This window comes from Neovison vison, chromosome 10, assembly GCF_020171115.1.
Source record: "Neovison vison isolate M4711 chromosome 10, ASM_NN_V1, whole genome shotgun sequence".
In the NCBI taxonomy this organism is placed as follows: Eukaryota; Metazoa; Chordata; class Mammalia; order Carnivora; family Mustelidae; genus Neogale; species Neogale vison.
Window position 1 is genome coordinate 46,966,373 of NC_058100.1, and position 21,329 is coordinate 46,987,701.

At 46.1% G+C, this 21,329-nt stretch overlaps 1 protein-coding gene across 5 annotated transcripts in view; it reads left to right on the forward strand.

Moving 5' to 3' along the window:
• The window catches only part of CEP350 (centrosomal protein 350), a 156,935-nt gene extending 145,996 nt beyond the window's left edge, over positions 1 to 10,939 (forward strand). For all 5 annotated transcript variants that reach the window (XM_044267212.1, XM_044267214.1, XM_044267216.1 and 2 more), the window contains one exon: positions 7,034 to 10,939. In XM_044267212.1, the coding sequence (XP_044123147.1) occupies positions 7,034 to 7,198 (165 nt within the window). In that variant the 3' untranslated portion in view covers positions 7,199 to 10,939. The remainder of the gene's footprint in view (positions 1 to 7,033) is intronic.
• Positions 10,940 to 21,329: the final 10,390 nt, after the last annotated feature.

Here is a 21,329-nt window from a genome sequence, read left to right on the forward strand (position 1 = left end):
TTAGAATGTTTCCTCTCCCCAAGTCTCCAGTTCCTTGTGGCACTTTTCTGGACATACCTTTGGCCTTGTTCTCTCTTTCATCACTCTTAATTGCTCCACTAAGTAGATGTAACAATTGCTGCTTTTTGAAATTCCTGTTTGTCCCAGTACTTAAGATTTTCCTCTTTTCTCAAGATTGCTTTATGCATTACCAATATTTTTTGTTCTATTTTATCCAGTATTTCTGTGTTTATATAAGAGGTTTTTTGCATTATCTTACTCTACTCTTTGCTGCCGGTGCTGGTGGTGGTGGTTTGTTTCAATGTACTATAGGAGTTTTTCAAATTTTATTTCTAAGTAATATTTGGATATAATTTAAAAGAGCAGGAGAAGACAGAGGTTAATATTTTGGTCAGCCCAATACTATAGGTAAAATGAAGCCATCTTTTCTTTTAAAATTGATGGGTTTTATTGTTCTTCTATATGGCTTAGCAGTTAAGAGCAAGATCTGTGGAATCAGACTTCTTGTAAGGTTCCAAACTTGTCTCTACCACTTATTAACAATGTGACTTTAGGTAAGTCTCAGTCTCCTCTGTCTCAGTCTCCCCATCTGTAGCGTGGCAGCCTCAGAGAGTTGTTGTAACAACCAAATGAGGTACTCTGTGTCCTAAGTGGCATATAGGAAGCTCTTAAAAGTACTAGGTATTGTACTCCCTGCATGCAAACAGCCAGAGTCTAAATTATGTCAGTTAGAACTTGGGTCAGAAATTTGACTTGGTGCTAACTATGAAGATAATGGGTTTAAGTTGTGAAAAGTCCATCTTTTTTATTAAAAATGTACATGCCCTGTAAAAATCTGCCACTTGTGCCTGGTCTAGCATTCTTAATAAAAGCACTTTGATTCAGAACAAGGAGACACTGTCACTTCCACCTAAAGAACCAAACAATATTAGTAGATTTAAATCCCAGAATGTTGTGGCTCCATCTTTCTATATTAGGTCATATAATATGTCAGCCATATTGTCAAGTTTTTTTGGTACAATTATCTAACCAATTCCAGTATTTTCTTTCATCTCGCTGGTTCATGAACATGCAATCCTGTGTGATAAAAGAAAAGATTATTAGCACAGAATTAAATCATGTAAAAACAGTTTAATTGGAAAAGGCACTCTGATGTGTGTATGCATAAATACTGTGCTTCACAGCAGTTAAGAAAGAACTAGAGGAAACTCTTCACATATTTGCCTGTTAAAGTATTATTGAAAAGGATTCCAGGAGCCCCTGTGGCCAGTTCAGATTAATACAGTTGGTTATTTCTTAAACATCTGCTGTGTGCCAAGTGTGATACTCTGGGCACTGGGAATACACGAGTGAAACAAAGCAGACAAAATGCAAGGAGCTTTCGTTGTACTGAGGGAGACAGATGCATAAAATAAGTTAAATATATAGAGGCAATAAGGGAATATTGGGGGTGGCAGTTTTAGGTAGGATGGCTGGGGGAGGTCTTGCTGAGAAGATGACACTTGTTTAAAGGACGGAGGGAAACAAAGTGAGCCAAGCACTCATCTAGGGGAAGAACATTCTGGGAACGATAAATAGGGCCGTGATCACTGGGGGAAAGTCACTGGGTATGGAGCAGAGTGGGGGGTCAGAAATAGTAGGAGATGATATTTCAGAGGTATTGGGGTGTGTGTGTGTGTGCGCGCGCGCGTGCACACGTGCACAGAGGGCCAGATCATGTAGGGTCTAAGAGGCCCTTGTAAAGACTATAGGTTTTACCCTGAATAAGACTGGCAGACATTTAATGATTGAGCGGAAGAGTGACGTGATGTGACGTACATTTAACAGGATCTCTGTGGCTGCTGTGTTGAGAATAGGCTGAAGGAATGGTAGCAGAGGTGGGGGCAAGGAGACCAGTGGGATATTGTAATAATCCAGGCAAGTGATAGTGGCCAGAACCAGTTTGGTGGTATTGAAGTGGTGAGAAGTGGTCAGATTCTCGACATATTTTCAAAATAGAACGGAACTGCTGATAAATTGAATGTGGCATGTAAGAGACAGGAAGGTAGTAAGACGGGCGCCTGGGTGGCTCAGTGGGTTAAGCCTCTGCCTTCAGGTCGGGTCATGGTCTTAGGGTCCTGGGATCGAGTCCAGAATCAGGCTCTCTGCTCAGCCGGGAGCCTGCTTTCCCTGCCACCCCTGCCTGCCTCTCTGCCTACTTGTGATCACTGTCAAATAAATAAAATCTTTGAAAAAAAGAAAGAAAGGTAGTAAGAACAACTCCGTTGGTTTGGTGGGGGCAACTGGAAGGATAGAATTGCCATTTGCTGATTTGAGAACGACTCAGAGGAACAGGTTGGAAAGGAAAATCAAGAGTTCTGTTTTGAACATACTAAAGTTGAGCTGTCTGATAAACACCCAAGTGGAGACAGCAAGTAGGCAGTTGGATGTGTGAGTCTGGAGCTCAGGCCAGAGACCTGGGCTGGAGATGGGAATTTGGGGATGATGGACATGAAGGGGCAGTCAAAGCCACGTGGCCAAGAGAGTACAAACTACTAGAGAGGAGGTCCAGCAGCTGATTCCTGTCACACTCCAGTGTTTCAGACATTCAGAAGATGAGGAGGAACCAACAAAGGAGACAAGAAAGGAGCAGCCAGTGAGGTAGAAGAAAGGAGAGTGTGGGGTCTTGGAAGCCAGGTGAAAGCGTTTCCAGGAGGAAGGAGGAATTAACTGCATGGGCTCTAGCTAACTGGTCAGGTAAAATAAGAACTGAGGATTTGCCGTGGCATTTAGCAGTACGTAGGTCTTGACTGATCTTAACATTAATGTGAGTAATCTGGGATGTGTGAGGTCAACGCTGGGTTTCAGTAGCTTTCAAGAGGGAATGAGAGATTAGTGAGAGCAAAAGTGGATATTTCAAAGGCGTTTTTTTTTGGCAAAGTGAAAGATGGAGGGGGTCATGGTGACAAGGTAGGGGTCTTGTAGCTTGAAAGAAATATGCTGATAGGAAAAATTCGCTAGAGATAATGGGATGATGCAGAGGAGCGCGGAGGGGCTGCGGGAGCGGCGTTCCTGCGGCAGCGCGGGCCGTGTCTGCACCGTGGGCGGGTGCCCTCCGACGGAACCTCAGCACTTGTGACGCGATAGACTTCTGTGTTCAGCGTTTCGTGAAACACAGTTGCTTCCTCCGAATGAACATGCAGAATAATTTAGGGACTCAATTCCAGCTCAGGTCTTGATCTCGGGGTGGTGAGTTCAGGCCCTACACTGGGCTCCACATGGGGCACGGAGCCTACTTAAAAACAGAGAGAGAGAAAGGAAGTGTGTAATTGAGCTGTCCTTGCTCAGACCGGGAAGGTCCCTAATCAGTCTAACTATCCATGTATCTGTGGCATTATTTGAGGTGAGTAAAATATAAAGAATGTTTTTTGGGCAGAAAGGCCTCCATTAGCCAAAAAAAGAAATCTTTCCTTCAGCTCCAGTTCCCACTCCCTGTCCCGTTACCACTTCACAAGGACATCGATGAGTTTGTAACTTAGGTGAGCTAAGAATATGTCAAACTATTCTTTTTTTTTTTTTTTTTTTAAGATTTTATGTATCTATTTGACAGAGAGAAATCACAAGTAGATGGAGAGGCAGGCAGAGAGAGAGAGGGAAGCAGGCCTCCTGCTGAGCAGAGAGCCCGATGCGGGACTCGATCCCAGGAACCTGAGATCATGACCTGAGCTGAAGGCAGCGGCCTAACCCACTGAGCCACCCAGGCGTCCCATGTCAAACTATTCTTAGCCATGCATCCTCAAAGTATGTATGTATGGAATGAATGACAAGAAGTTAGACCAACTTTTGTATATCCTTTATACACAGTAGCCTTGGAAAACCTCTCTCCTGTAGGTAGAATTGCACTTAAAGGACAAATCCGGGAGTGAAAACATCCAGCTAATGGCTGACTCTCCTGTACAGCCTAAGATCTGATAAGGTGCGAGGTAGATAGCTCTTGAGTTTCTGCTTACTGTTGGAAAGTTCTTTCTCACAGTAAGCCTAAAAAGGTTTTCATATAACTAATTGGAACTTAATTCCACAGCTCTGGGGTTTTATACAGAAAGAATTTTAATTCTTTCTGTATGCCTTTGAGGCAGCTCCCATGTTCTTCTACCTACGTCCTTCCTTCCCTGTTAAATGTTGGTATTCTGTGCTCTTGTCTGATAGTATTTTTAAGTTCCTTCAACATTTCCAACTTTACTTTTTTCAGTGTCCCCCTTTAGATACCATGCTCAGAATTAACCATGTGATATTTCATCTGTTGATTTATTAGCGCAGTCATACAGCCTCCTCTTTTTTTCCATTAATGCAACCTACAACCACATTTGTTTTTTGACTAAATGAGTCTCATGAGACTCAGAAAAACTTGGGAAAACCTCAAAACCAGAGGGCTTTTGTAGTTATTTGGGGGGCCCAAGTACAGGACCTTATTCTTTTCTTCCATCATCTTGTTAAATTTGGCCCTTTGTTTCAAGCTACCAATACATTTTTTAAATTTTTTTTTATTTTTTTATAAACATATAATGTATTATTAGTCCCAGGGGTACAGGTCTGTAAGTCGCCAGGTTTACACACTTCACAGCAATCACCATAGCACATACCCTCCCCAATGTCCAAAATACCAATACATTTTTGAGTGCGTTCTTCCAACATAGTTCTCTTTCTCAACGTTGCATTACTTCTAAAATTCATCCAAGTCATGGCCAAAAATGATGAACTGGATACAGCCAAAGACAGCTTTTTAGCGCTCACTAAAAAAATCCATGTGCCAGATATTTAACACACTCTATTTGCCCTGTCCTTGTCACTGGGAAACAGAGAGTACAGTTTTGCCAAATAATGAAATACCAGCAAGATGGATTGGGAGCACAGAGGAAAAAGCTCCTGAGTCTTTCAGGCAGAAACTTCCTTGCAGCTTGGTGGTAATTTTGTCCTTTAATCAAAAAAGCACAAATCCATTTCACTGACTTGTTTCTGTTTCCCCATCCTGTCTGCAAGGATATGGTGGAAGACCCTGTCCTATGCTTGCTGAAATCTGGCCACGTTTAGTTTCCCACATTGCTCTTTCCTACCCAGCCTCATACCGTCAAAATAAAAGAAAATGAAGTTAGACTTTTTAATGTAATTACATTAGACTAAAATTACATTAGTCTAAAATTGGACTTTTTAATGTAATGTATTTATATACTATATATTAACTTACCATACATGTATGATACATGGGTAAGAGCAAGGGAAATGTGTAATAAGACAGAAGAGGCTCCAGGACCCAGAACGGAAGAAAATGGAGGCAGATCTGCAGGCCGTGAGAAACCTTTGATTGCTACATTTACAGTTCGAAGTTGGGCTTTATGCTTTTGGACAGCCAAAGCAATACGGAAAGCATGATGTTGGTCCTTACCAGCTGAGAGAAAAGCGTTTCTTGCTCTGAGGAGGAGCAAAGCTTTTGCTAAACCTCACACGGCATAGTGAGGCCCATCGTCTGCACGCCGAGACCGCGGATCTTGTCCCAAGCCTGTATGCTCCTGTGAGACCACCACCGATTTCGGCAGGACTGTGCTTCCTGAATCTTGTCAGTGGGGAGGAATTTGCTCAAAGAAAAGGTTTAATGTTAAAGGCAGAGAAAACCTCTAAAAAGGAAAGCCGGGCAACTTTGGACAAAATTCATGGGGATAGTAAAGCTTTGGGGGACAACCCTGTTAGCTTTCCCAGAACACGGTTCTCCCTCAAAACTGAGAAGTGTGAGAAGTGTGGCATTAGGCTGTTGCTTACAGCATCCTTCAGGAGAGCATCACCAGTTCCTCGGTAGGTTAATAACATTCCTTACACAGCCATACGGAATAATTCTTTGATCAAATAAATATAGAAACTCTGAATTAAACAAGTTTCTTTACTGGTGGACTTCTATTTAATAAGCTGATGTACAAGGTGAACCTCCCAGGTCGGGTTTTCTGAAACGTTACTTGGCCATGGAGCCCTTTTTGGTGGCTTATCTGTTCATGGATCATAAATTAGGGAACAAAGGAAATGGCTGTTTGGCAAATCCTTCAAACACCCCCCCTCCACCAGAGAGCATGAGGCAACCACCGTGTCATGTATTTGTCATCCCTGGCCAGGGGCATCTGTCGAACAAGGCTGTTCTTCCTTCTCCTGCTCTCAGACCCCAGGGCCATGGGCTCTCTCTCTCTCCTCCAAGAGTTTTCTCATTTACTCCTAACAGGAAGCAGAGTACTGTTCCCGTCTTTGCTTCCTCTACCTTTTTCAAGATGAGACTATGATCAGGGCAAGCCCGACATTTGTGGTCACGTGGCTTTTTTGCCAAGTTAGACTTCTGGTTAGAGACCCTCTGTTGCTGCAGTTTGGCTTCACTGAATTCCTCACTAGATCGGGGTTCACAATCCACTTTCTGCTCCTGGCCTCTGTGCCACACACAGTCTCATTGTGTTCTATACATCTCTTATGTGTTTTTACGAGCAGTCTTTAGAAATTATAAACAAGCAAAAAATCTTGGACAAATAAAATCATAAATATACAATGTATTTTTAAAATACTATAATGAATATTTAAACTTCATTCATTTATTTATAATACTCTAGAATCACATTCAGTGTTTTCTTTGGATATATGCATTTTATATTTGTAAATCCATATATCTAATAATTTACATGCTTCTCTCCCCCTTAAATCTTTACACATGTTCGCCTATATTGTCATAGACAAAAATACTTGTAAACCTTAATATCTATAAAATGCTGGAATATTGTCAGATTCCATTTTGACAGATTTGAAGCCACTTTTATTCATCCGTTGAGTCTTTTCAAACTTCTTGCAATTTTAAAAGGGGTAGTGATAATCATATAAACTACCTTTTTCTCTGATTGCCTTGGGCTGTATTCTCATGGGAATGGGATGGAAATATGATTAATATGAATATACAATGATCATATCAATACAGTCAGTTTCCTAGCTTTTATATGACAGTCATTTTCTAACCTTCCTGTTCTCTAAATCCTAGGTCCAGGAGCTCCATGAGGAGGAGGCACAGTGGGTGAACTATGACGAGGATGAGTTGTGTGTGAAGATGCAGCTAGCCGACGGGATCTTTGAGACCTTGATCAGAGATACTATTGATGTTCTGAATCAGATCACTGAGAAACAGGGGAGAATGCTACTTGTGTGACATCTTGCAAATAAACCGAACACTGAGTGCTAACATGAGTCCTGGGCCTTTCTGCCTCCTGATACACACCCCATCTCCATCATAGCAAGAGTGCTTCTGGACTTGTTACCTTTCCTTAAAGACTGCTGGTTCGGAGTTCATGGGACAATGCGGTGTATCTGGTAGGACAGCCTTTGCCTTTAGAGACTGTCTGCTGGATTAGTTGGTGATTTTCGGTGGGCAGGGCTGCACTCCTGACGTTGACACACAGTATAATCCTCCACCTCTTGTTACCACCCCTACTGGGTCTCAGATGCGGGCTGAAAACACCAGACTTACCTCTTAGCTGAGACGAGGCTAACACTTCGTTGAGTCTGAAGTCGGGCAGGAGAGGTATATAGAATTCTGCGTCCTACCATTTTTTGAAAAGTAACCCTGGTCTACACCATGAAAGTCATAAATGGACATTATAGTCTCCAAACAGTATTAAACCCCTCACCACTTCCAAATAGGCAAGTCTAAGAACGTGTGCCTATTTCACATTCTGGAATTCATTTCAGTTCTTTTTGAAGACCATTTTCTTCCATTATTGCAGTTGAGAAGCACCAAGTGGACTGTCGAGTTAACAGAAATCAATGGTAGCCTTGCTTTCTGAGGACCATCTAAAGAATTTAAACCTTTGCATTATTTTTAGTTTTCTCTGTGTGGGCATGAGAACAAAGAATGCCCCCCACTGAAGACTGGACCCAAAGGACAGATGCAGGGCTGGTTCTTCTACCCCTTCTTCTCTCCCTGCACTTTTCTTACTCCTTCTGAACCTCTACCAGCTGCTCCTAGAGTCACAGATCCTCAGGACCATCTCAGGCATCCAGGCATGGCAGAAGTGGAAATAATTCATTTTGGCCTTCAAACTTTCAACTCCCATCTCTCCCCAAGAAGTCAGAGACGCTGTTACTTGAATGATTTAGGAAATGAGTGTGTGCACCAAAGACAAAAAGATATTGTCTATTGTTTGTGTGCTTGTTCTACGCTATGGAACATTTTAAAATTTATTCTGAGATAAATTATTAAGTTGAAAATGTGTGTCCCTATTCAGAAGTGAAGGATTCTTGTAATAGTAAAACTTCCGTCTTGAAGCTTCTGTGGTTCTTAGTCTTTTGCACAGGAAATCTACGGTTTTAACAAACCCATACACATATCGAAGAAGGCAGTTTAATTCCGTGAAAAGAAGATGAGCTTTTCCAAGATCACCTGCTGTAGCAGGAATGGAATAAGATATTTCAAGACACTGTAAAATTCAGTTCTGCCTCTCTTGCATCATTATTTCTCACAACTATTACCTAAAAACAAATACAGAGACTCCAGCTGCTACATTAGAGCATATGTGATGCTCTCTGGGACCTCAGTACCCTGCCTTCTTGACTGGTTTCTCTTAATCAGTCCTGTCCTTCTTCAAGTAATCTAGAAGAATGTGGAAAATCTTAGGCGTGAATGTAAATGCCTTAATATTGAAGGTCCTGATTAGAAGCATGATATAATAAGACATCCATCCACTGGATTCATTTTTGCAAATATCCTGGAATGTTATAGCTTCAAAATATGTTAGAAAAACCCCAAAGATGGTATAATCTTTAAGTGTGCACGTTCGTTCATTTCTGCAACTTTCCTCCCAACCTGCCTTTGCGTCTCAGATGTTTCACTATGCACACTGCCATTCCTCCTTGGTTTCATCTTGTCATTATGAGAAACTTACCGAAATAATCATTGGAATATTTGCATTTTGCACAATGACTGGTATGATAGCTCTTGACGAATAAGGAAAGCACTGAAATGTGGTGATTGGATCTCGGGAAATGCACAGATTGATGCATTGCCAGCATTTCTTCTGGGCTTTTGCTGTTGAGCTCTAGTCTTGTAGCCATAATGAGCAGATCGACTAAGAGAAGCTAGGGTTTCTTGGGGTTATTAACCAGTAGTGTGGAGATGTTGTTTTCACGTTGGCCAGGGAAAAGCAAAGGCCTTTCTTTTTAGTTCGTGTTATTTGGAAGACAGAAAAACATCTTGTCTACACCCTCTGGCTGTTTGTAGGATTACATTGTCCTTATGATACTGAAACTTTACAGCTGCTATAAATTTTTTATAAGTGAATATGAAAATAATATAATAGGAATATAGGTTGTTTTTCTACATTCTCATTATTTGGACCTAAATCAGTTTTTAATAAGAAGATTAATCTTTACTCTTTATGACATTATGATTCCAGAAAAGGAAAAAAAAAAAAAAGATTTAATTAAGTGTGTGGAGTCGGCTCTCCAGACTTGGGGTTCCGTAGTGAGGATATGGCTGGGACCACATATTGGCCCCCGCCGCATGCTCCCACCGTCTCCTGTCTTCAGAATCCCGGGCTCTGGCCGAGAGGCAGCAGTCAGTCCGTCTTACTTCTTGTTAGAAATGGTCGTCCGTAGGTTGGTAGCAGCAAACAGAGGAATCTATAATTAGCAGATTTCTTATTATTTTAACTATTGGATAGAATTGAAAAGATGTTTAGTGTTAGCATTAGGACTGGTGACTGTGGATCCCCAGCCACTCGTTCCATACTGGGATCTTTTTAATCAAGCTCTGCCTCTTAACCAAGAATCTAAATACTCCCTCTTTCTAATCTTTGTTCCTTCTCCCCACGCTCCCATCCTCTTTCACTTTCTTCATAATTCCTCTAAGAAAAAGATCTTTGCATCAGCAGTAATATCTTTTAGAATAGCACTATCAGAATTTAGTAGTAAACCAACATAGAGGCTTCAGATTTCGTTCTGAGTCCAAAATAATTTGTGCTACCCAGGGTGCTGACCTCTGGGTTAAACAAGTACAGGGTATAGATTCCCTCTTCAGGTCTAAACAGGAATTTTTATTCTAGGGAAAAGTGGGAAGAGCTCAGAAGTAGTTAATAAGGAAGGTAATGGGTTTTTCTTTTACCCAAAAGAAAAGAAAATTCCTTCTGTGACTACTGGTCTCTGAGAAATTATCTTTCAGAAGAGATTTCATGCTCATAAGAGTGTTGTGGCCTATTGATAAAAACAATTTTGTTCACTTTCTTGTCTTGAAAAAAGTGGCCTTAGCTTTTTGCAATACTTGAATAAAGTGTGTCCTCGCACAGCATTAGAGACTCGTAACTTTTCTGCAAGAAGTTCAAACTTAACATCTTCTTTTACTACCTTAAGAATACTAGTGAAGAAAACATTAATTCAAAGAGCAAATGATAGAAACTACAATGATGTTTAATGCAAATTGTAGGAATTTACATGTTTACAAATCATCTTGAACTGGTTGTGCAGCAATTCAATAAAATATCTTTGTATTATAAAAATGTGAAGAAAACAATGTAAACTGATGTAAAGGAGGTACTGTCATTTTAATTAACCTGTCTGTGTTTAATAGCTTTTCCTTCCGGACTTTGCAAAGCCTTCTCGGTAACACATTGCAAAGCGTTCTCTGGGAGGCCTGGCCTCCGTGTGTGTACTGTACTGTGCAGACATGAAAAACAAACCCGTTTACTGTGTATGTGTAAATAGCCGCTCATCAGGCCGTTTTCAGCCAATAGTCCCATCCGGTGCAGCTTTGCACAGAAGACTTGGGGTGTGGTTTGTAAGTATGATCTGTAAAATAACTGGGATGAGTTCCCGTGTATACCTGTGTAAATAGATTTGTTAACTGAAATGTACTTTAAGAAAAGATAAAAATCTGTAAATAAACTGATTTATAAATTAAGTTTGTGTCGCGTCTCCGTTTTTTCACCTTCCGAGTCGAGATCAGAAGCCAGTCCCCGTGCAGTTGCGAGCTGGTTCGCAGAGGACATGCGCTCGAGCCGCGGGGTCGGGGGAGCTGAGGGGAGAGGCCGTCCCCTCCGCTCGTAAAGGCCGTCGCCCCAGACACCCGAACAGCCTGGACGTTCGTCCCTCGTGTGTGCGATCCGGGAGCACACCTTCACGTTCTGAGCACTGTGCCGAGTGCTGGGGAGGAAGTGGAGGCACAGCCATGGCCCCTGATCCCGTGGAGCTGAAAGTCTAATGAAAGAGTCATGGAAACAGAATTTCGAAAACAAGGCATGACGAATCGCAGTTAGGTGCGGCAAACGAAGCACGCGCAGGATTTGAGAATATATAATAAAAAGAACCCAGCGGGTGGGGATGGGTCTGAGAATGGCTCCCTGGCAAATTGTAACTCTGTGTTCGCTCTCGATGGGCTTCTTGCTTGCAATTCATGGCAAACCACGTTTCCCCCAGATGACTTACTCTGATCACCCTTGCAAAATAACACACAGAAAAGTCACATGCAATTAAGTGGGCCACAAAAAAGGAGCCATCCGATGACTAGGTGTGGAGGCTATAATTTATTTCTAGAAATACAAGCTTGGAGAAGAATGGAGCTAGAGATCTAGAAGAATAAATGAATTTCCAAGATGGGAACGTATGGCACTTGGGAATGAATCTTTCTAGCCCTCCAGAGTGGAAGTAGCCGCCATGGTCTTGCCCGAATTGCTCTAGCTCTAGGAGCCTCCTGGTGGCCACCCCTGGTGTGCTTTTAACCCCCGCAGAGTCGTGAATATTAAAAGAATTCTCAGAAGAGGACCGACCCCAGATTGCTACAGATTCTAAGACATCTTTCTGACTCCTAGAATAGATCTATGAGTGCCCATTGCATGCCAGATACTGTGGTGCTAAGTAGACACAACAGTAATGACAGGTTGAACCTTGGGGGGGGAAACCCAAATATCTTTTCCTTGAATCCAAATATGTGCAAATGGTAGCTGGCACTGGTAGACGGCGGAGCTAAGGACGGTGGGCCCACAGCGCTGAGATCTGCAGCGGGCAGTGCCCGCTGAAGTGACTGCTGACTAGCCAGTGCTCTCCAAAATCCCAGAAAAGCTCAGAAACCGAAGGTGGTGACTGCCACAGAAGAAGGTGTGAAGCAGGGGGACTGTTCTACCATTCACTCTTGGCCTACGTGAGGCCAAGGTTAAAAGGCAGGTAAGTGGCATCTGGGGGTAGAGAGCAGGGACATGAGATGAGGTCACTGGGCACAGACAACAGCACCCCAGGTTCAAGTGGGACAGCATCTCCCTACAGCCAGAGAGGACAGGAAGGGCACAGGAACCAGCCCCTCGCTATGCGTGGGTTCCCCGTGGCCAGCAGGTGCACTCCAAAGCCTAAGGGGGAGGTGTGAGTGCACGGACCCCATGCTGTGCCCCCAGGAAGTTACCAGGACCCACCCCAGGGGGTCTGAAATACAGCTGGGGCTGGGCCTGAGGGCCAGGGTCACATGTGCTTAAGCAGAACAAAGGGGCACACCGTGGGAGTCTGGAGGAGGGAAATGGATTCCCACAGGAGCTGATAGCCCAGGACAGGCTGTGAGCACCCTATCTCTTGGTTAAGGAAGTGTGCCAGGTCCGAGGCTACTTCTAGGAGACTGTGCAGGAGGCAAAAAGCTGTATGATTGCCTTTCCCAACAGCCCACCCCACCTACCCTGCTCAGCCACTGGAATAGCAGGCAAAGCGCATCGAATCCGGAAGGACCATGGTTTACCTCAACCGTGTAGGTGGAGCAGCGACCATGGGTCACAGTGCCTTCCTGTCATTTTGAGACATTTACCAGAGTCCCTGGGAGAACCAGCCCCCGTTCACTCTCTAGGCCTCTCTGGAGGATGGTCCTCAACCAGAAACTTCCGGCGCTGGGCCGAAGCCAACTGAAGAGCTTGAACAATGAGTCTGATAACCACCCCACCGAGCACAGGGCTTCTCCTTCCCCCGTAGTGCTGCAGCCACAGCAAGAGGCGTTGGCGAGGACACAAGAGCCAGCCTGTCCTGCCCGCAGATAATTGAAGGCTGTTCGGGTGCCCATTGCTACCTGGGCCAGTGAGTTTGGTGATTCTTGTTGGTCTAGAGGACAGTCCAAGTGCTTGTGTACCAGCCAAGCCATTAAAATGGGAACGTGAGACAAAAGGATCTTTGTTCTGGGATGACAAATGAAGCACGGTCTGAGCCCGCCTCCTGCCCCCATGGCCGCGCTCCTCACCGGTGCTGCGTGGTGGCGCCGGGCACCGCGGAGGCTTCCGTGGGAGTGAACAGGGGACAGGTCAACGTTCCCACGGAGCATCTACTCCCTCGGAGTAGACACAACAGTAATGACAGGTTGACATCTCCGAGGTCGGAGATGCGCTTGTCTCCTGCCTCCTTGGGATCCAAAGCCCGTTGCGTAACCCGAGTCTTCTTCCCAGTCATCCAACTGGATGAAGCGAAGTCACGGTCTGAATGAACTGACAGATCTTCTAATATCGCCCACTCGAGTCGGAGGTCCCAGCACGATCAGGAGAACCCAAGGAACCTGATGATCTTTCATCTCTTCCCCCATTTCCCTGACGTCCCTTGTTGTGAGACACCTGTTGCCTCCAGGTTAGGACTGAGAGGCCATACCCTGACACCACTGTGGCGCTGGTGACAAGTCACACCTCGAGAGCGTGTCCCAGGGGGAGAAAAGAATTGTCGCTTATACCGAGGTTGGGATTCTGCCAGAGCAGCCTCACTGGGCCGCTGCCTGGCCTTCCGCCCACCCCCAAGTATCGCCCGTCATGGATCAGAGCCCACTGGCAACTGTTCAATGCCTTTTCTTTTTTTCTTTTTTTAAGATTTATTTATTTAAGAGAGAGAGAGCGAGCAGGGGGAGGAGCAGAGGGAGAGAATCTCAAGCAGACTCCTCTCGGAGCGCGGAGCCCCACGTGGGGCTGGATCTCACGACCCTGAGATCAGGACCTGAGCTGACATCAGGAGTTGGCCACTCAAGCCACCGAGCCAGCCGGGCGCCCCTGCTCCCTGACTTTTCTTAAGCGGAGGCACCGTCTGGTAAGTTGGGGGTTTTTTATGGCCTTTGCATAGCTGTTGCTTAAGCTGTTCACTGAGGTGTTTGCCCCCGGTCTGTCTGGGGTGCTAGGGCACACGAAGGGCCCACCTCGGTCACAGGAGCAAGTCCAGCACTGTATTTGTTCTGGGCTGTGACTGTGGGGTCGTGATCAGATGGGAACTTTGTTGACCACCTGGACGTGCGGCAACGGTTGTCTCTGTGTCTAGATGCACCACGTGGTGAGCACCACTGGAAACCACAGCTGGAGGCTCGTGGTCCAATGGGGTCCATCTGCCGCGTGTGTGAGGCCCAAGCCCTCCTGACGTGGCCGTGCTCAGTCTATTCCTCCGTCTGCATCCAGGGCAGGAGTCGCACGCAACAACTCTGTTGTTGCCTTTGGCCTTCGGTTTTGGGGGCTGAGCCGTTGTGATTTGGTCCATTTTTGTATCTGAGGTAGACTTCATGTTCCATCCTGTGTGGACCCAACAGGGGATCATGGCGGTTTGCCAAGCACGTTAGGTGAGCTCGTAAGTTCCGTTTGTGTTTTTGTTGTTGTTGTTGTTCATTTTTTTAATGATTGTTATAGGCATTAATATGAGTGGTGAATAGGGTTGGCTTTTTGGTTTTTCAGTCCACAAGCTGTTGTCACAGTCCCTCTCCCTACACAGGGGGAGACTTTGCATACAGCTCCCTGGTTTGTAACGGCCCACGAGTCTAGGAACTAGTAGTGGAGACTTGCTCAGGGATTGTCTGGTCATCATAGCGCAGTTCGCCCCATTGGGCAGGAGAGCCTTCTCTGGTCTCAGCTGAAAAGTGGTCATCCTTGGAGGAGGCAGCCACAGTGACCCAGACGACTCTCCCGGCTTTGAGCTTTGAGCTCTGCGGCTGGGACATCTTTGAACTGTGGCCCTGCTTCGTAGAGGGAGGGGGAGGGGTAGCCCCTAGGGCTGGTTAGCTGCCTCTGGCAGAGCAGCTACTTGTTTATGGGGTTGCCTGGCCCCTTGTGGCCCACATGGGCTTGACCTTGGTTGTCCTAGTTTTACTTAATGATGGAACTTTGTTGAAGCTGTCCTGTTTTATTTGTGGGATTAGTGGGGACCCACATGAGGAGGAGCAGCTGAGGTCTTAGGGTCCCACAAGCTGTCAGGCTTCTATGGTCAGGCTTTTCAGTCAGGCCCAACTTTAGGCTCGAAGTTGCCATGAGAGGGAAGGATGCCTGTCAGCTGCCTCAAGTAATTTATGGGTCCAAGACCCACGAGACCAACGCACCTCAACAGCAGGCTCTTGTTATCACAGGTTCTAGCCCACACAGGGAGGAGCCCACCTCTCATAAGGCTGGTGGGCTCCCTGGCCCGATGGCAGTGCCCTGTATGCTGCATGACCCCCGGGACCTGTCATCAGAGGCCCCCCTCAAGGGAGCCACAGCATGGGTAACCTTGACCAAAGGGACCAAAGGAATATCCATATGTGTGTGTGTTTTTAAATAGTCACATCGGCCTGCCAGTCGTTTAGTGTCTTTTCGTTGGTAGGAACCGTCTAGGACGGTAACTTTTGTTTCATCTTGTCAGGAATGTGCCTCTGCTGATGGGCCTATGGGGCCTACTGGGCCCCCTGGAGCTGCCGCTGACGAGCAGGTCCTGAGCCTTCCCAGGGTGGATGGCCCAGGCCACGTGTGTCATAGAACCCATGACCCTACATGGCGCCTGGCCAGCTTGTTCCTGAGGGAGCCGGCAGGGAGGCTGTCCCCAACCTAGTGGATGACGAGCGCCTCCGGGAGTAAGTGGGCTTGTACAGATCTAGCCCTACTGGCTGCGGGCCCGTGGCAAAGGGGTTGAGGTCTCCCTGTGGAGGCTCGGTGAGGGTAAGCTGTGGGCCGCTCTGTGGGAATGCAGACTGGTCTGGATCCGAATCCTGCTCAGGGACTGAGAAGACGACACTGGCCAGACCAGTAACAGCGCCCCCGTCTCCCTTGTGCACTTGGTATCACCACCCAGGGGACAGCAGGGACGTCAGGTTCTGAGGCGCCAAGGGTGGCACCTAAGCCTTCAACATGTAGCGACCCGCTGCTGGCCTCCAGGCTCCGGAGGCATTTTTTTTTTAATATTTTATTTATTTATTTGACAGACAGAGATCACAAGTAGGCAGAGAGGCAGACAGAGAGAGAGGAGGAAGCAGGCTCCCTGCTGAGCAGAGAGCCCGATGCGGGGCTCGATCCCAGGACCCCGGGATCATGACCTGAGCCGAAGGCAGAGGCTTTAACCCACTGAGCCACCCAGGCGCCCCATTCTCCGGAGGCATTTTTAAGGGACCAAACTGAGTCGTTAAATTGCAACAAAGTGCTATGTCTTATTTCCACCTGCAGCAAGACCTGAATTAATGGGCGGGGTGGTTGGTTTTTTTTCCACTTGGTACGTGGTTACTTCTCTTATGGAATATTCCAACGGGGTTTGGGTAACTTGGGTGGCAGGAAGGAGTGGTGTCCCGTGGTTATGGGCTGAGTTCTTTGCCATGAAGGGGCACACACCCTCAGAGGGCAGTGATGCTGTGTGGCAAATGTGGGCCCAAACGCCGATGTCTAGAACACACCGTGGTGGGAACCGTGATCACTGGCACCCAAAATGGCCCAAAGGGCCTCATCCATAAGCACATGTGAATCCAGCTGCCACGGGTCACCACGTTTGTCCCCAGACTCCTCAGTGTCATCAATTAACCATCACCGCTACGGTGGACCTGTCCTTATTGTCCTTTGGGCACCAGTATCTGAAAGTTCCATAGAAGTCTGAGTCCTTTTCTCTTTCTTGTCCTGACAGGCTATGGCGCTGCCGGGGACGCAAGGACTTGGCCCCATCCTTAACTGCGCCATTCGACCTCGGACATTTGGGTTTCAGTGCTCCTTTAGCAAACAGACACACTAACTCCCCTGGCTTTTGTCCACGTCCTTGTTTCAGTTTTTGTGTTTTATGTTCAGGGAAGGACCTCGTTGTAACAGCTTGGGTCCAGCAATGCCATCGGTTTTTGTGTTAAGAGGGAAGAGGTCTTACTTGAGGCCTGCAAGTGGCTCAGGCCTGGCCCAGCTCCCTGCACGGGGGCTCCTGCATGCACCCGGACCTCCTGGTAGTCTGTGTCCTGGGAAATGGGCGAGTTGGACCCAGGCATGGTTTTCCTACTCCTTCTAGGGCTCCTCTCCCGTACCTCCACTCCAGCGCATCTTGTCAACCCATCAAGGTTCACAGGGAGATTCCGGGGCTGCAATTGCCTCTGTTGGCAGGCCAGAGTGTTCCTAACCTGTCTCAAGAGCCTCCGCAGGCCCCAGGGAGCCAGCATCAGTCTGGGATGGGGACTGGGGGACACCTTCTTCCGTTCCTGCTGCTCCTACTTTTCCACGGCAGGAAGTGTTCTCAGCAGCCCTGCTCAGAGCACCACACATGAGCCCCCATTCACTGGCTGGCCAGCCTACGCCTGGCCAAGGTTAAAAAGCAGGTATGTGGCACCCAGGGAAGAGAACAGGGACATGAGATGAGGTCACTGGGCACAGACAACAGCACCCCAGGTTCAAGTGGGACAGCATCTCCCTACAGCCAGAGAGGAAAGGAAGGGCACAGGAGCCAGCCCCTCGCTATGCGTGGGTTCCCGTGGCCAGCAGGTGCACTCTAAAGCCCAAGGGGGAGGTGTGACTGCCCAGACCCCATAATGTGCCCCCAGGAAGTTACCAGGACCCACCCCAGGGGGTCTGAAATACAGCTGGGGCTGGGCCTGAGGGCCACGGTCACATGTGCTTAAACAGAACAAAGGAGCACACCGTGGGAGTCTGGAGGAGGGAAATGGATTCCCACAGGAGCTGATAGCCCAGCACAGGCTGTGAGCTCCCTATCTCTTGGTTAAGGAAGTGTGCCAGGTCCGAGACTCATTCTTGTGTGACCCTGTAGGAGGCGAGAAGCTGTGCATGGCCGCCTCCCCCAACAGGGCTGAAAAGAGAGAACTTGGCTGAATTCTGAAAGGAACACCTAGACCCCCATGGTACCCATGCCTTTCCAAAGGATGCAGGTCACTGCCAATCCCCTCTCGAATGCTCTCAGGAAATCATTTATTCTCTGGAGAAACTGAACCAGAGTGTCCCTGAACTAGAGGGCTCCAGGCACAACAAAACACAACCATAGGCAACACACTGACAATAAAAATTGAAGTCTGTGGATTGAATGGAAAGATCTAGGCTTATCCAGGACCCCCTCCTCCAGGAAGAAGACTGGGGATCCCTCCTTTGAAAAAATAGAATGGCTTTGGAGGAAAGTCGTCTAGGTACAGAGATGGGGAATTCCTCTAGAAAAGAAGTTGGTTTGTTCCCTGATCTCCTTCCAGGGAAGCTGACGAGGCAAAAGTCCCACACGTGTCCTCTGAGTTACTCATCCACATGTTAGCGCATCACCCAGATGTGAACCAACAGCCAGCCATCTCAAGACATTTGAGGAGAGCCACCTAGATGAGCCAGACTGAACCGAAGAGAAAAAAAATAAACAAGGCTTCTGGTAAAACAAAGCATGGCACAGAAGGAATCATAAGACACAAAAACCGCAATTAAAATGAAAACCCTCAGACAGCTCCACAATATCGTGTCCACGAAATAGGAACAGGACACCCCAAAGGAGTAATGAATTGGAGAACTACACGAAGCTCTTGAATATTACACTACAGCAGCCATAATTTAAAATTCAGTAGAACATTAGCAAAGCTGAGGAAACATTCTAAAAGATAAAACAAAAAGGTACATAAAAACAGAAGAGAAACAGATTAAGTTAGAGAACCAGCCCAGGAAACCCAGCATCTAATTAATTGGAATCTAACAAAAACAGAGAAAACAGGAAGAAATTAGACAAAGCAAAGAATTCAGAACTTACCTATGTGAGTCTGCCATTGGAAACAGGCCAATGAGAGGCTCTGCACGAGAAACAACCCCCAGCAAGGCCTATCCTGGAGAGATATCAGAACTCTGCAGGCAAAGAAAAGGGCTAGAAATAAAAATGTCATCACTCTCCTAAACGGAAACATTGGAGACTGTAAGAAAACACAGCAGAGTTTTCAAAAATCAAATGAAAATCATTTTCATCCAGAAGTCTACACTTAGCCAAATCTTGAATCAAACGTTAGGGTAGAATATGAACGCATCCTTTCTCGGGGTGAGGGTGAGGGTGGGGAGCATAAACCCTGAAAGATGAAGTCTTGAGATCCAGAAACAGGGGCTCCACCCAGAAGCCTGGGAAGGAAATCCCCAGGATGACTTGGAAGGCATTGCAGGGATGACGGCTCTCTGGCACACCTACAGAGACGTCGGTCCAGATCAGAGGCGGGGTGAGGGGGGGTGTGCAGAGAGCTCCAGCAGGAATGTCCCCAGGAAGCAAGGAGGCGGAAGAGGGGGGAACAAATAGCATAAGTTTTAACAACATGAAATTTTATTGAGAAGCCGTAGGAGAGCGAGGAAAAGATGGAGTGATAGGTTCAAAGAATGAGTAATGAAAAAAGGAGGAGAAGCAAAGCATTGCGTGAGTAAGAAACAATTATAATGCACTCCCTGGTTCACCTAGGAACAATATTTATAGTTACAATAATGTAAATACTGTGCTATCACTAAATTGAGAGGATGAGGAAAGAGAATGGAGGTATCAAGAGAGTTAACCCTACACCTACCCTCTAGCATGATGATTAATTTTAGCTAGGCCATAGTATCCAGATATTTGATCAAACACCAGTCTAGATGTTTCTATGAAGATATTTTTATATGAGACTAATATTTAAGCCAGTAGGTTTTAAATAAAACAGGTTACTCCCTTCATAACATCCAAAGTGTGGGGGGCCTCGTTCAATCAGATGAAGGTCTTAATAAGAACGAGGTACCACAGGGGAGAGAAAATTCTGCCTCCAGACTGACTTTGGACTTGAGCCACAATATCAGGTCTTCTCTTGGTCTCCAGCTACCAGAGGCTCTGCTGGCCAGCCCCTATAAATCACAAGAGCCAATTCCTTCTTTCTCAATCTCTCACACTTCCCAGGCATGCCCTCTGCCTGCTATTCTCTCTCCACACAATTCATTGGTTCTCTTTCTCTGACTTCTACAGGAAGTCAATAGCTAAAGTCTAAGACTAGTGATTAAAAGTTAGCGTATTTTCTTGAATACAGAAGTCAAGACCAGAGCAAAGATGCCGAAATGAAGTGATTAACCATGGGGCCTCTGGAAGAAGAGAGAAATGGCGCTGAAGACTACTTGTGTTTTCTGTGTGTACACGTGTCCTTGAAAATAAAATTAACATTCCCTCCACCAAGAAGTAAAGCCTCGCCAAAAAGGATAAATCCAGCATCTCTTTATTTACTTCCTGCTAAATGTGAAGAAGGCATATTGATTTTTAAAAGATTTTAAAAATTTATTTTTACATTTGACACAGAGAAAGAACACAGCGGGGGTGGGGGCAGAGGGAGACGAAGAAGCTGACTCCCCACTGAGCAGGGAGCCTGAAGCGGGACTTGATCCCAGGACCCTGGGATCATGACCTGAGCCAAAGGTAGACGCTTAACCAACAAAACCACCCAGGCATATTTAGATGGAATTATAACCCCTTTCCTTTTATAACTTCAAAACTATTCTAGTACTATTGTCTATAGAAGCTAAAATTGGGTCACAACTTTTCAACTTAAATATTTTCTATTTCAAGTTAGAACGAGACTCAAAGTAATTAAAACATGTTGCTGCCAGGCATAATTTAAGTGGTGCATTTAACATAATGAAGAATACTTTAGTAATTCTGCATATTAAAAAAAAAAAAGTCTAGACAAACCATAAGAGACTCTTAATCTCACAAAACAAACTGAGGGTTGCGGGGGTGGGGTAAGGAGAGGGGGGTGGGGTTGTGGACATTGGGGAAGGTCTGTGCTATGGTGAGTGCTGTGAAGCGTGTAAACCTGGCGACTCACAGACCTGTACCCCTGGGGCTAATAATACATTATATGTTAATAAAAAATTTTAAAAAAATTTTTAGGGGCCGGGCGCCTGGGTGGCTCAGTGGGTTAAGCCGCTGCCTTCGGCTCAGGTCATGATCTCAGGGTCCTGGGATCGAGTCCCACATCGGGCTCTCTGCTCAGCAGGGAGCCTGCTTCCTCCTCTCTCTCTCTCTGCCTGCCTCTCTGCCTACTTGTGATCTCTCTCTGTCAAATAAATAAATAAAATCTTTTAAAAAATTTTTAAGGGCTAAAGATGTGCGTTTGAAGGTTGGTAGCTAGT